General features: G+C 38.7%; 1 protein-coding gene across 1 annotated transcript in view; it reads right to left on the bottom strand.

Moving 5' to 3' along the window:
* vegfc (vascular endothelial growth factor c) overlaps window positions 1-12070 on the bottom strand; it is a 101507-nt gene that overhangs the window by 20806 nt on the left and 68631 nt on the right. The window contains exon 5 of the mRNA XM_030426853.1: window positions 8256-8398. Within this exon, the coding sequence (XP_030282713.1) occupies window positions 8256-8398 (143 nt within the window). The remainder of the gene's footprint in view (window positions 1-8255; window positions 8399-12070) is intronic.

The following is a 12070-nucleotide window of genomic DNA, read 5'->3' on the forward strand; positions in this document are numbered from 1 at the left end:
ACCTACCCCTGAACCAGCCCCAGGACCCCCACCTACCCCTGAACCAGCTCCAGTACCCCCACCTACCCCTGAACCAGCCCCAGGACCCCCACCTACCCCTGAACCAGCCCCAGGACCCCCACCTACCCCTGACCCAGCCCCAGTAGGCCTACCCACAACTGAGGAAGGAGGTGAGCAGCTCTGTGTTGAATTAATCTATTATTATCGAAAAAAAGATAAATTGAAATTAATGAATAAAGATCATTCTGAAATAAAAACACATAGTCTGTATTTATTTCAGAATTATTTAAATGGTTTAAAAAGCATATAGCCTATAACTTTATTTTGTTTTGTTGAAATTTAGCTATCACTGAAACTGAACTATAAACTCACTGAAATACTATGTTTGGTCAGTAGTTTGGGACTCTCACTCCTTGCTTTGCAGTAGGAAAAGAGGAGAAATTTTCAGGTGCTTGCAGACTAAGTGACTGCTCTCAATCCAATCAGAGAAACGTTAACAATATTAAATCGCAACAACCATAGAGCCTCATTTATGTATTTTTTTCCACCCCAACTCTATTTCCACCACGTACAATTTTGGAGATAAATTATTATTATTATTATTATTATTAATAGATTTTTTTAACAAAATATAAACGTATATAACAAACTTAATAAAGACAACAACAAAAACATAATGTAAGACAGCATACAGTTTTTACATTGAGTGCAGTGGCTGGTCTAAGTGTGTGTGTGGGGGGTGATGTGCATGTTTGAAAGAGAAATTGTGTGGTATTGCTATAATAGTATTTTTGGAGATAAATTAGACCTAAATGCAGGGCTACAAGAGGGAGACAGTGAGCAGTGGGGTACTGGTTGTGAAAATCACATTTTCTTTTGTTATTTTTGATCAAATCACTGACAGTAAAACAGAATGGTGGGAGGAAACCTGAATCTGGTGATGGTGATGCTATTTCAAATGGTATTACAGGAAATTCTATATAAGTCATGTATGTCATGCATTTGTATGTTTCAGGTAATTTAATTTAAGAGAATTTTATATTTCAACCATTAAAGTTGCAGACTTGCAGACAATGAATCTAAATTCCGTTATTCTGAGTGTTCAGTGCTTCCCCTACCAAGTAACTGTCATGTTGTTCTTTTCACACATATAGGAAATTATAGTCAAAAATATCATTAAAATGCACAGTTAAATGTAAACAGCATAACAAATTTTCATACAAGGGCCCAGTAATATTTCTTTTCATGGGGCCCAAAATCCCTGGCAGCGCCCCTGACTGCAGTTATAGGTCTGTGTCATAAAAACAACAACACGAAGTGTTCCCGACCGAAGGATCAGAAGAAGAGCTTGTGTTTGTCTCTTTTTTGAGATTTGTGTGCTGGTGTAAACACGGAGTGTTTTATTTTGAAAAGTAACCGGATGTCATATTGTTGTTGTTTCAGTGCTTGACTTCCTGTCTGCTTGGTGCTAAATTCAGCTGAATTGCTGCTTCGTTTTCGAAATTTAGACCAATTAGAGAGCAGTTTCCTCGCACATCACACATTTTGGTCCACTTGTAAATGCTGCTGTGTGAACACAAACCAAACTCGAGGTAATATGCAACATTGTAACAAGTTGGTCCCTGATTCGGACCAGAGCAAACGAACTATAGGTGTGAAAACGCCCTAAGCCGTTTTAGTTTGTGGGGAGCTCTTTCACACAAAATGATTTGTGTAATATTTCTTAATACTAAGGTCACTGGACTAATAACATGGTTTGTCGAACCTAAATTCCAAATATCTGTCTTATGTCTTAGAGGTGACCTCTGAATCACCCTCCATAATAAGAAGTTTCTGATTCCATTGAAATCAGGAGATTCCAGAGTGATTTAGTCAGCCCACAAATCAATCCTGAAACACAGACTGATTAAGATCTTTACTTTATTGCACGGCAGCTTCCAACTTAGCAAGTGTCTGAAAATTAGCATGGTTTCTCTAAATATAACTAAGGTGTATAACACACTAAAATGACTACTATTGGTGTTTTTCCACCGGCACTTTTGGTTGCACTGAGTTGAACCGAGCCCCATCAACTTGCTTTTCCACCACCAGTTTAACTGTGCAGAGTTGAGTACTCTTGTATCTTCTCCCTAAATCTATTTAGTTTCTCTCATCATATTTGTTCTTTCAAAGATCTTCCTTGTTTTACTGTTTCATCGTGTTCACTCTCAGCTGTTTAAGGAGTCTGCTGCTGAAAACACAGTGTTTCCTGTGATGTTGCTTCATAATAGAAGATTTTAAATGACTCAATAACAGAGGGAATTTACTGAGAAGAAGTTATAGTAATGGAATGTGTTTACTTTGTTAACATCGATCCTTTGATAGTACTTTGGCGATAGAGACAGGCACGTCATTAGTTGAAGACACCTTCAAGTAGGTAACCCAGTTGTGATGGAAATGCAAAACCTTGCCGCGCCAAGTCAAACTGAGTGGAGCTATGCTGACAGTTGAATGTGGAAAAACGCCATTGTTAGCCCATAATGAAGAGATGAGGTAAGAATGGTAAGTAACAGCTTTAGAGCAATGGTTCTTAGAGTGTTAGGGTTGTCGCCATTAGGCAATATTACACAGTGGTTTGCTTTATCATGTCAGTGACACGGAAGTGATGTGGTCCATAAGCATCTTCAGCTTTTACCAACAAAACAAAATGAATTATCAAAATATTTTCATTGAACTAATTGTACATTAAAAAAGAGGCTTTAATCAATTACTTACTACATTCATTTATGAATCTATATATAATTAAAACTGCAAGCTGTGATGAACGGGCCCTCGCAGGCCGCGCATGTCGGGCTGCGACGTTGTTGGACTGCGCGCTTACCTTTTACAAGCATGTCATGACGGGGAGAAAACAAGCAGTGAACGTCATGTCAATCGGATGATGTTTGTCTGACTTCCTGTGTCCAGTGGGTGGCGCTATGGATATGACACAGTATTGATGCACAGATCTATTCATGGCGACTCCCTCTAGATTCCTGAGAGATTTGGCCGAGATAGGAAATTGTATGAAGAAGTTATTAGGACTCGATTCTTCATGACGAAGGATTTTTATGGCGGGCACCGCCACGGCCAGCAGGTATGACATAGGATAAAGATTTCCATAACTTTTCATCTTCAAGGTCAGAGGATCATGCTGAGTGACTGTAAAGTCTTAATTTAAGCATAATTTAAGTACGAAGATTGGCAATATTTCAAAATGGCGGCCAAAAGCAAAATGGCTGACTTAGTATTGATGCCGAGATTTATTTGGGGAGACAGCCTCTACACTTATGAGCAGTTTGGTGTGGATAGGAAATTGTATGTTGAAGTTATAAAGCCTTGATGCTTGACGGCGTGAGGAAAAAATGGTTTCCACCGCCCCGCCCACTAAAGTATGTCGCAGCTGAATGATTTCCATAACTTTTGTTCTTCAAGGCATGAAGATGATAACTGAGTTAATTTGAAGTGTTTAAGCTCTAGGACAAGATAGTTTTCAAAGTAGGCATGAATTTGGGAAAAATGCCGCCACACATCAAAATGGCTGACTTCCTGGTGGAGTGACAGTATGGGACCCCCAGACTTTTTTGTGCATCTGGTCATGAGGAATCTGCGTACCGAATTTCGTTTGTCTACGCGCATGTGGAAGGCAGGGAAGAACATTAGGGGGCGCTACAGAGCCTGCAGGTCATGACCACGCCCAGTGACAATGCAGGATCATAATTTTCGCCGGATGTGACGTATATTCCAAATTTGGTGAGTTTTTGGGTATGTTCAGGCATCCAAAAAAATAGAAAATTTCTATCCTTACAATTACAATAGGGACCTCGCAGGTCTACCTGCTCGGGCCCTAAAAAGACTAAAATACAAAGTAATTCATCATTAATTTTTTTTTACAAATGAAATATGAATCCATCAATAAATAGTTCAAATTGAAAAGGGATTTACAAAAACAACATAAAACAGTCATTTAGTACATAATTTGAAAATGCAGTTTTAAAGAGAAATAGTTCGATTCACGAATTGAATTAATAATACAGATTTTAATCAGCCATTTCAAAGAGCAATTTTCTGTTCTATCTGCATTTCCCCGCCGCTTTTTCTGTTAGCTATTCCACTTGCTTAGCTTCATTTAGCTTCTCCTTTTAGCCTCTCCATTTAATCTTTCCATGACACTTGTGGTCCATTAGCTGGTAAAAGAACGTTAAACAACGCAAATTAGCCATGGGATGTAACAAGCTCTCTCATTAGTTATTATCACCTTGTATGTCATCTGCATACGTATGACATGCCTGTATGTGGCAGACCTCCAGGCCTGAGCTGCACCCGCCTCTTACCCTATCATTTTCTGTGCCAAGAACCCTTAAGAATGAGCTGGCGCTAAGGCAGTGGCTCATTTAATTTATTTGTGGCAGTCCATCTCAATATAAACATTAGCCACAACGTATAGATTTTCTATTTTTGGAGCTGCGCATTCCTTTTCTCACTCACTCAAGATGCACCTGACAGTGAACAGCATGATGATATATACTCTTATACAGTAGATGGCGTATGGCTTGACCGGAACTTCCTCTGCAAAGAAGACAGCTAAGAAGACAGCTGGCCACAGCCCCCTGGAAAAGCGCCAGGCTTAAGAGCTAGTTTTCATTGTGGCCAAACCATCTAATTACATCGCTTCAAATGCGCAAGTCTTCCTCCACTTTATCACCTTCTCTTTCCCACATCCAGGCAAGTCATACATCTTTAGACGACATACATGGTCATATTAACCATCAGAGAGCCTGTTACATCCAATAGCTAATTGCATTGTTTTATTCAGCTCATGGACCACAAGTGTCATGTAAAGGATAAAAGGAGAGGCAAAAATGAGAAGCTAAATGGCTAAGGAAATGGAATAGCTAATAGGTAAAGGAAAAGTGGCAGGTAAATGGAAATGCAGATACAAAAGGATATTGCTCTTTTAAATGGCTGATTCAAATTTTTAATTCAATTTGTGAATCCAGCTATTTATTTGTCTTTTTAAACTGCATTTTCAAATAGATTAAAAGATAAAGATAAATTCCATTATTTAATGTATTAAATAAAGTGGTGTACTTATTGACTGTTTCATGTTGTCTTATTAAATGCTTTTTTAATTTGAACTGTTTATTGATGGATCATATTTAATTTGTAAATTTCATTTATAATTCCTCTTTTTATTGCCCATTAAAATATCAAATAATGAATTACATTTAGTCTATTCATCAATAGATTTCTAAATTAATTTGTAAACTAATGTATTAATGCCTATTTTTATAGAATTTGTACAAATAGTCAGCTCAATTACTATTTCTGTGACACTCCTGGAATCTATCCCTTACACATGATTTGTTTTGGCCCTGTTAGAAGGAGGAAGTGTGTATTTGTATGTGTGAGTATCTGTGGAATCTGCTGCTCTGGGGTCTCCACATTCTTCTGTTTCCCATTTGTTTACACTGGGTCCAGAGTGTTATCATAGCCAAACCCCCCCCCCCCCCACACACACACACACACACACACACACACACACACACACAGGCTCTCAACAAACATATTGCAGTTGTAAATACTCCTCAGTGTGCACATGAACATTCTCCTGTCACAAAGATTGCTTTACTAATGGTGTGTTTGGTATGTGCATGCTCACTACAGGCCTCAGGGACATGTCTTCATGCAGCAACAGGCCACACTGATCAGTTGTTGTATAGGTTGATTTGCAGTTTTGGCATACAACATTTTTGTAAGCCGACCCCAAACCTCTTGTTTTTTTCAGTCAGGTTGGCTTTTACAATTTGTAACTTTTTTCTTTCAAATTTTCTAATCTATCTATAAATGCACGGAATCTCTGTCTGTCTGTGTGTGTGTGTGTGTGTATGTGTCTGTTGGTCAAATATCTCTGCGGATAAGGATCACACTGACCCGAGACTTTCAACATGGCTGCTGCGTGGTTCAGTGGTGTGCATCTAAGCATTTGTTTGGACTGCAATGATACCGTGAATAAATTATTTCATAAATGCTTTACAAATTCCGCCGAGCATTGTCCACCAGAGCAACCACAGTCACGTGTGCACCAGAGCCAATCACTGCACACCGTGGCCACGTGCACACCAGAGCCAATCACTGCAGAGCTCAAGCCCATGACATACCTGAAGAAACAAGCTAATTTATACCTGCAGCGGCGCGAGCTGGACCGGGATTTTGCCGGCGGTTTGGTCCATTCTGTTCTGTTCTGTGCATCTACACTGACTGTTGTGGATTAATGAGATTAAACGAGTCCGGACCGAGTCTTTTTGGGTCTGAGGAGATCCGGAGATGCGCGGACTACAAAGTGGAATTGGAATCTGTGGATGTTCGTGTGTAGCTAGCCGCTAGCTAGCTGCTAGCCACTAGCCGCTAGCTACATGGCCCACCTCCCGAGGCGACGGACCGGACGCATCGGCATGTCCAAAACCGGACCTAGGGTAAATAATGTCCGCCACGCTTTTTCGCGAACATTGCCGTCACGTTTGCTTTGTGTCTGGTGCAGGAAGAAACGGTAAAAACGGGCTTTTGTCACGAAAGTGTCCAAGCAGCAAGTTTGGTTGTTTAAGGAACAGGAAGTTGTGGGAGGGACCTAGGCGGATGATTGACAGGCAACGACGGTCGGTGTGTAGACAGCAATATTGAGAGTTGAGAGATTTGTGACATTTAGCGTGTTTGGAGTGTGTAGTTAGTGTGTTATGTAGTGTTTGGTGTAGTGTGTTTAGTGTGTAGTGGAGTCGGTTTTTTGTTTAATGAGTCAGAATAATGAGGAGATGCTGAATGTGGAGCAGGCAGTCCAGCTATTTATTCAGCTGGAAGGAGCTCAGGCAGATCTGAGCATTGCCTGCATTTAAATGTAAATAGTTACATATAATTTTGTAAATTTTTTAAATGTATGCACAAATTTAGCAAACAACAATTTATATTTGCATTATAAGTAAAAAAAAAAAAAATGGTTTGTTAAACATATTTGTGGTTTTCACAGTAAAAAATCAAACTTTTTTTACTCAGATTTTATGTTTTTTTTTGTGATTTTAGGTCCATTGTGTTAAGACAGTATGTCAAAATGAAAAAGGAACTGTACAGTCACACATGTGAGGTTGTGCTGAAAATAATGACACCAAGTAAATAGCTTTTAAGGTGAAATATAATGGCAAAATCAAAAATAGTCAAAAACAGCCGATTATACCCTGGAATATCGGATTTCACAACAAACCTAAATATCCCTGACGTCACACCTTCAAACACAGCCTCATTTGGCCATCCATGAAAAAGCTGCTTAACCTCCCACTTTTTTTATAGGAATACACTTTTCTTACGGGCACTGCACTAGTTTCAACTAATGACACCAGTTTATCAGGAGATGTGCATTTCTGGGGTTTATTATTAGCATAGTCAATGCTGTGATATGGAATTGTGTAATTGTTATTAAGTTGTAAATGTATTTGTTTGCAAATTAATGGTTTGATATTTGTGTATTGCAATTTCCTGTAACTTATACATGGGCTCATATATACACTTATGACAATGTATTTACAACTTAAATGGCACTCGATAGAGCACATATCTCTGCCTAGGCCCAACTGTCCCCTGCCATTCAATCTGTCTATGTCTTTTAAACCATTTAAGATCACATCTGAGGTTACTTTGTTCACCTTTTACAATACATGCCAAAGAAACGACCAAAAAATAATTTCTTTGTATTTTCATATCAAAATCCAGTCATGTCTCCTATAAAACAAAATGTCACCTCTGCTTATGTAAGCTTGAACCAACTCATTTCAATTAATAATATCATGCCATCCACTCATCACTCAAGCATCTTTAGGCGTTGAGGGAGTGGCACACAGCTCAGATTTCAGATCAGAAAAGATGCAGCTGCAAGACTACAGCAGCTAATTTTATCACATTAAATATTTATGTTTAACATCAGGCATTAAAAACATGACCACACACACCTTCCAATAGCCTTGCATTGTACCCTGCTTCTTACTATACTCCTGACATTCTTGGCAGTGGAAGGTATTTCCCTTGCCATTGGACCTACTTTATGCCTATCAGCAGCCGGTGTTGTTGATTTTCTTCCTCTGTTGTCATTTTTACTAAGTTACTGCAGGATGAGTAAGCACACCCAGTTTCCTCTACAATGTTTTTTTCTAAAACAATGAGAAAAAAAATGTATATCTCTGTGTGCAAATTACCAAGGTGCTGTTGGGAGGGTCTTGGAGGGTGCAGTAGTGGAGGAGGGGAATTGAGGTGCACATTAGCGGTCATGCTGAAACACCGACAATGCCTGCTGCTCCAAGTCTGGCCAGGAGGACACGTTCTGTTGGCTATTGGACACCTTCAACAGAGACAGAAAGAGGAGGATTTAGGTACATGAGACGATTACTTAGTTCACTCTGACAGCCACAAAGGTGGTTTCATGACTTTATGCCATCAAAAATCACCCATCCTTCACACTTAAGTTTATTAGTTTTTATTTCTTTTACTTGGTTAATACGTGATTCTGATTGGCTGCAAGGTGTCAATTACCTCGTGATAAATGGATACCTATTGAATTACTGTCTGTGTACTGTTTTAAATTAATGTACTATCGCCAGTATCTAATCTGAATAATTAATAACGTGAGATGTGAGATGGTAATGATTGTTCCAGGTTTTAGTTAAACCATCAGATGATGACAGGAAAACATCCAAAGATAATACAAATATGTTATATGTTTTTCTTCATTGTCCATTAATTCCTGATTATAGACGACTAATTGGGCATTATCCCTTACTATTGATGTTGTGGAAACTTAAAGATAATGTAACTCTAGAATTCCATTGGATGCATGTCTGTTGCAGAACGGCTCTGGTATGGTTTTGCCCTGTCGTCCTGAAACCCCCACCGGCCACGTTTTGAGTCCGCCATGCTGGACAGCTGGAGTTGTGAGACCAAGGAGTTCCCGCAATAATTACATAATCACTCGCAAACGCAGTTATAGGTATGTGTTATAAACACAACACGATGTGTTCCCAACTGAAGGATTAGAGGACAGCTTGGATTTGTCTCTTTTTTGAGATTTTTGTTCTGGCACTGACACAGCGTTTTATTTTGAAAATTATCCAGATGTTATGTTGTTGTTTCGGTGTCTGACTTCCTGTCTAGTCTGTACGGAGCCCCAGACATGACATGGTCAAAAAAAATTAAATTGTGGCCACAATATAGCTATAACGTGGGCACGAAATAATAATTTGTGGCAGGATGTGTGTAAAGTGCAGGATGTGAGGCATACGGAACTCAGGATTAAGTCCATTTTAGGGATCTATCACAAACACATCTTTGCTATTGGCTCTGGCTGCTTAATAGAATTGAGCAATTGTTAACGTTACTGGTCACAAGTGTGTTGGAACTGATAAGGACCTGCTTAATCCTTTGCATCCTCTGCATAGGCCAAAGAGCACCATTATTATTTGTAACGCTTAAAAAAGCTAACGTTTTTATTTGTCTTACAGAACAAATCTTACAATGATACATTAGTATAGGGAAACAGTAAACAAAAATTGTAAAGAAAAGCCATTCTTACCCTTCATCAAAAAGATAAAATGCACAACACCCCCTAATAATTTCCCGTACAGCCACAGAGAGACAATATATAACCCCAATAAGCTTTACAAAACCCATTACCTCCAGAGCCACTACATAGAGCTATTGCTAATTAATATAGGCCTACCAAACACTGTCAAAAAAATTCTGATTATCACATAGAGTGAAAACAAACTCCAGGCTGATGTTAAAATTACCCTAGATACTAGATACTTTGTTTGGATTCCCACAAACTGCCAAGAAAAATATACTTCCTCTGCAAATATCACACACACACACTCACTCACACACACACACACACACACTCACACACATACACACACAGTCATTATATAAAACACCACAATGCAATGTGAAAATGTTCTGACTTTAATGCAATATTAAGGGAACTGTTGACTTTGTCTCCCAGACAGACAGAAGGCGGTGTGTTCGCAGACAGACAAATTGTTTGAAGTTGTGAAAGAGTCTGGACATGAAGAGACACAGTGTGGTTTCAATTAGAGCTGTAGAGACACACACACTCATGTTGGGCTGAAAGGAAAAAGAGAAGAAAGTGAAAGAAAAATACTATCTCCTTAACTGACCAGCACAAACTTTTATACAAGCTGATGTCGACATTATGTTAGTAGAATGAACATTGTGGGAACTGGAGTGAGTTGACGATAAGGTTTTAGTTAAAAAAAAAAAAAAAAATTTAGTTAATTCTTCCAGCTCCTCTACACTATGTCTGTTGAATCCCCTGTGTCTGTCAACATTCTGTCCCACACCAATGTAAAAATCTAAAAATGCCTCAAAAATGATGAATTAGTTGGACTGTGACTTTGCGAAGAGTATGAATGATGTGAAAAAGTTGAATAAAGATATGTATGAATATCTGAGAAACGTTTCAAAGTTTGTCTGGAGTTTCAGTGTTGATGTATGAAGGACTGGAAAGGGATTAAACATGAGTGGGTTGAAGTGATTTCTGATTCACTTCCATTATAACTGAACTTCAAAGAAAGTTGTATGTCTTGGAAGTTTTAATGGGATTTGAAAGATGAATAATCTCTTGAGTGTAGACTTGATGTGGAATAATATTTAAAGTTTGAATGCTCAAAGTTTCGAGCTGAAACCATGAATGAGTAGTTAAGAGTTGAAAATGCTTGAAAAGGTGTGAGAATGTGGGATTTTGTAACAGAGAGAGAGAGAGAGAGATAGAGAGGATTTAAAGTCAAATCGATCACCCTATTCAATATGCCATCTTCTTCTGCAATGGTCAAATGGCACCAACAGGCAGTGTTGTGCCTGAACGCATTCAATGAACGATCGTTCATGAACTCGTTCATATTTCGGGCTAACGTGAACTGAACGCACTGTATTTCTGCCTGATGAATGTTATTGTGAACGCGTTCATTCTGGCGTTTGTGAAAGGCGCGTTCTCACAGTTTAACTTCGTTCAAGACAGTGCCAGATTTCCATCGAGCCTTCCAGGTGAAAACCGGCTAAAACACACTGTGAACAGGCTTTGACATGTAGCGGGAAAACACCCAATCTGGCTGTTGTGTATAAAAAGGACGCTGGTCGAGAGGTTTGTGCAGCTTGCTTTACTTTCGATCAAAACGAAACTTAACTATTTCAGACAGAAACAGCTGCATACCAAACATGCAGTGAGGCATTACCAAACGAACACAGATGAATTCGTCCTGAACGGATACAGCACTGGCAACACCCATAACACCAGCCACCACAGAGTCGCACCACCGCATGCGTCATCAATGTGCTAAGCATGGAGGCAAAAACAAATGAATGCTTTACATCTGTTTTTTTTATTGTGATATATCTAAAAAGTTTTGGAGTGATGTTGTCGAATCTCATTTTTTTGATGCTGCTAACTCTGTCCATTCTCTTACCCTTAAACATGTTATTTGCTGTTAACCCAGAAGATAATGCTCTTGAACACATGATGAACTTTGTTATCCTATGCAAAATGTTTTATTCTCAAACAAAAATGTGCAAAATCACTATCTAAATTTGCTCCTTTTCTGCTGGAACTGAGCTCTTTGCTTAAATCTCTGATTTTGTTATTTACTCTGTGTCATTATTTTCAGCACAACCTCAGATGTGTGACTGTACAGTTATTTTTTTATTTTGACATACTGTATTAACACAATGGACCTAAAATCACAAAAAAAACATAACATCTGAGTAGGAAAAGTTAGATTTTTTTACTGTGAAAACCACAAATATGTTTAACAAACCATTTTTTATTACTAATAATGCAAATATAAATTGTTGTTTGCTAAATATGTGCATACATTTTAAAAATGTACAAAGTTATATGTAACTATTTACATTTAAATGCAGGCAATGCTCATTCAGCAGTCTCCTCATTGTTTTGACTCATTGAACAAAAAACCGACTCCACCACACACTAAACACACTACAC

The sequence above is a fragment of the Sparus aurata genome, chromosome 1 (genome assembly GCF_900880675.1).
Source record: "Sparus aurata chromosome 1, fSpaAur1.1, whole genome shotgun sequence".
NCBI lineage: Eukaryota > Metazoa > Chordata > Actinopteri > Spariformes > Sparidae > Sparus > Sparus aurata.